The sequence below is a fragment of the Notothenia coriiceps genome, unplaced genomic scaffold, assembly GCF_000735185.1.
Source record: "Notothenia coriiceps isolate Sejong01 unplaced genomic scaffold, NC01 NC01_scaffold00028828, whole genome shotgun sequence".
Classification (NCBI taxonomy): Eukaryota; Metazoa; Chordata; class Actinopteri; order Perciformes; family Nototheniidae; genus Notothenia; species Notothenia coriiceps.
In genome coordinates, this window is record NW_011361529.1 from 1 (window position 1) to 2,297 (window position 2,297).

General features: G+C 42.9%; 1 protein-coding gene across 1 annotated transcript; it reads right to left on the bottom strand.

Annotated features, from left to right (window-relative positions):
* Window positions 1–181: 181 nt before the first annotated feature.
* Window positions 182–1,974, bottom strand: LOC104958493 (filamin-C-like; the record flags this gene model as incomplete). Its single annotated transcript, XM_010786236.1, has 4 exons — window positions 1,766–1,974; window positions 1,631–1,654; window positions 534–781; window positions 182–244 (listed from the first exon to the last, which is right to left on the bottom strand). Coding segments are annotated over exons 1-4 (447 nt in total), but the record flags the coding sequence as incomplete, so codon positions are not given.
* Window positions 1,975–2,297: the final 323 nt, after the last annotated feature.

Below are 2,297 nucleotides of genomic sequence, written 5' to 3' on the forward strand. Positions count from 1 at the left end.
CCCCGCCCCCCAGCAGCAGCCATGCGTCATGCAGCCATGCTGACCCCGATCTATAACTGGATCTGATTCTGGGTCGTTATTGATCTGCAGCCGGTGGAGAGGACAGTGTGAAGCAGAGGAGCAGATATATATAAAGGATTATAAATTATTATAAATAAATATATGACGGTAACAGGTATACCCAGGGGGGGCTGAACTGCAGCGAATCACAGGGCTCCTCTATTAGGGGGGCGGGGCCACACGCCTGACAGGAAACAAGGTACAGGCTTTAAAACACAAACAAAACACACACAATACAAAAATAAAAAAACACACACACCTCCATGCACAAACGCTGTTAGTGTTGAAATCAGACTTCCACTGTGTGCTTAGGGGTCACATTATTAGAATAATAATGACGTGTGGACACAGGTACTGTCTGACTTTTGTTACTAAAGTTATGACTTTTTAGAACTTTATTCACAAAGTTACAACTTTAATCACAAACGTCTGGCTTTATCTTATTCTCAAAGTAGCGACTCTCTGTGACTCACCACCACGTGGAAGGGGCTGTTTGGGATGTTCTCGCCTCCGAACCGGATGGTGATCACGTACTTCCCGGGCTCCGGCGCTGTGTAGTAGATATCGAACGTCCCGTCTGCGTTTTCCACAACGTCCACGTCCAGCTCGGCGCCGTCGGGGGTCGACACCTTACACGTGACTTTACCTTTCCCAGCATGCTTAGCATCCACGGTGATGACGGTCTCCTCCCCGATCTGGATGGTGGGGCCCATACCTGATCCTGACAACAGACCACCAATCAGAACAGAGCCTGATCCTGACAACAGACCACCAATCAGAACAGAGCCTGGTCCTGACAACAGACCACCAATCAGAGCAGAGCCTGGCCCTGACAACAGACCACCAATCAGAACAGAGCCTGGTCCTGACAACAGACCACCAATCAGAACAGAGCCTGGTCCTGACAAGAGACCACCAATCAGAACAGAGCCTGGCCCTGACAACAGACCACCAATCAGAGCAGAGCCTGGTCCTGACAACAGACCACCAATCAGAACAGAGCCTGGTCCTGACAACAGACCACCAATCAGAACAGAGCCTGGTCCTCTCTTACTACTCTTCAAGAAAAACATCAGAAAGTAAAATAATACAAAACAGAAAATAGAATAAACTTTAAATAAAAAATTAATAAACCAAATCAAAACTTTTAAATGTAATAACTTCAATCAAATATTACTCATGAGAGTATTCATAATTCATTCATTTGAATGCTGTTCTATTTTAAGATGTTTAAATTCCAGTATTGTTTATTTCTGCTCTTCTAAAAGTACGACTTTATTCTCAGAGTTACGACTTTATTCTCAAAGTTACGACTTTATTCTCAAAGTTACGACTTTATTCTCAAAGTTACGACTTCATTCTCAAAGTTACGACTTTATTCTCAAAGTTACGACTTCATTCTCAAAGTTACGACTTCATTCTCAAAGTTACGACTTCATTCACAAATTCTCAAAGTTACGACTTCATTCTCAAAGTTATGACTTCACTTCCTGACCACTGACTAACCCTAATCTCTAACTCCTGGTCAGCCCAAGTAAAACACCAGAAAGTGTAAATAGTACAAACTCACCCAGTCCGTGTCCTCCAATGGAAACTGCAGAAAAACAACAAGAGGGTCAGAGAGGCTAAAACAGGAGATTCAATCTGATTGGCTGTGAGAGCTGTGATCTGATTGGATGTCAGTGAGCGGTGGGCGTGTCCTGACCTGTGACCAGGCACTTAGAGGCGTCTCCGGTCGGCAGAGCGAGGATTCGGTACGGAGAATACGGGATCTCATCTCCGCCGTACTTGATGGTGATCGTGTAGCGGCCCGCCATGTCGGGTACGTAGGAAACCGTGTACGTTCCATCGCGGTTATCTCGAATATTCGCCTTCTTCGGTTTCCCCTCTGGATCCTGAGACAGGAGGACAGGAAGTGAGATGGAGGACTGGGATGTTTCCAAACATCTGGAACAAACTACTGGAAACCTGCAGGTCCGCTCAAACTCTTACTCTCTTTTTTATTTTTCATTTATTTTATTTATTCATTTTTTTACACTTTATTTTCCTTTTTCTTAAACAACAAATACAGTGTCAAAAACAAAAAAACAGGTGTGCTACAGAATAAGACAAGAGTAATAGTACAAAAACATTTAAAATGATGGACAAACAAATGGTTTACTACTTTTAAATCCAGGCTAAAGACTTTTCAATGCCTATATATATATTTATAATTATATATATATATATATATATAA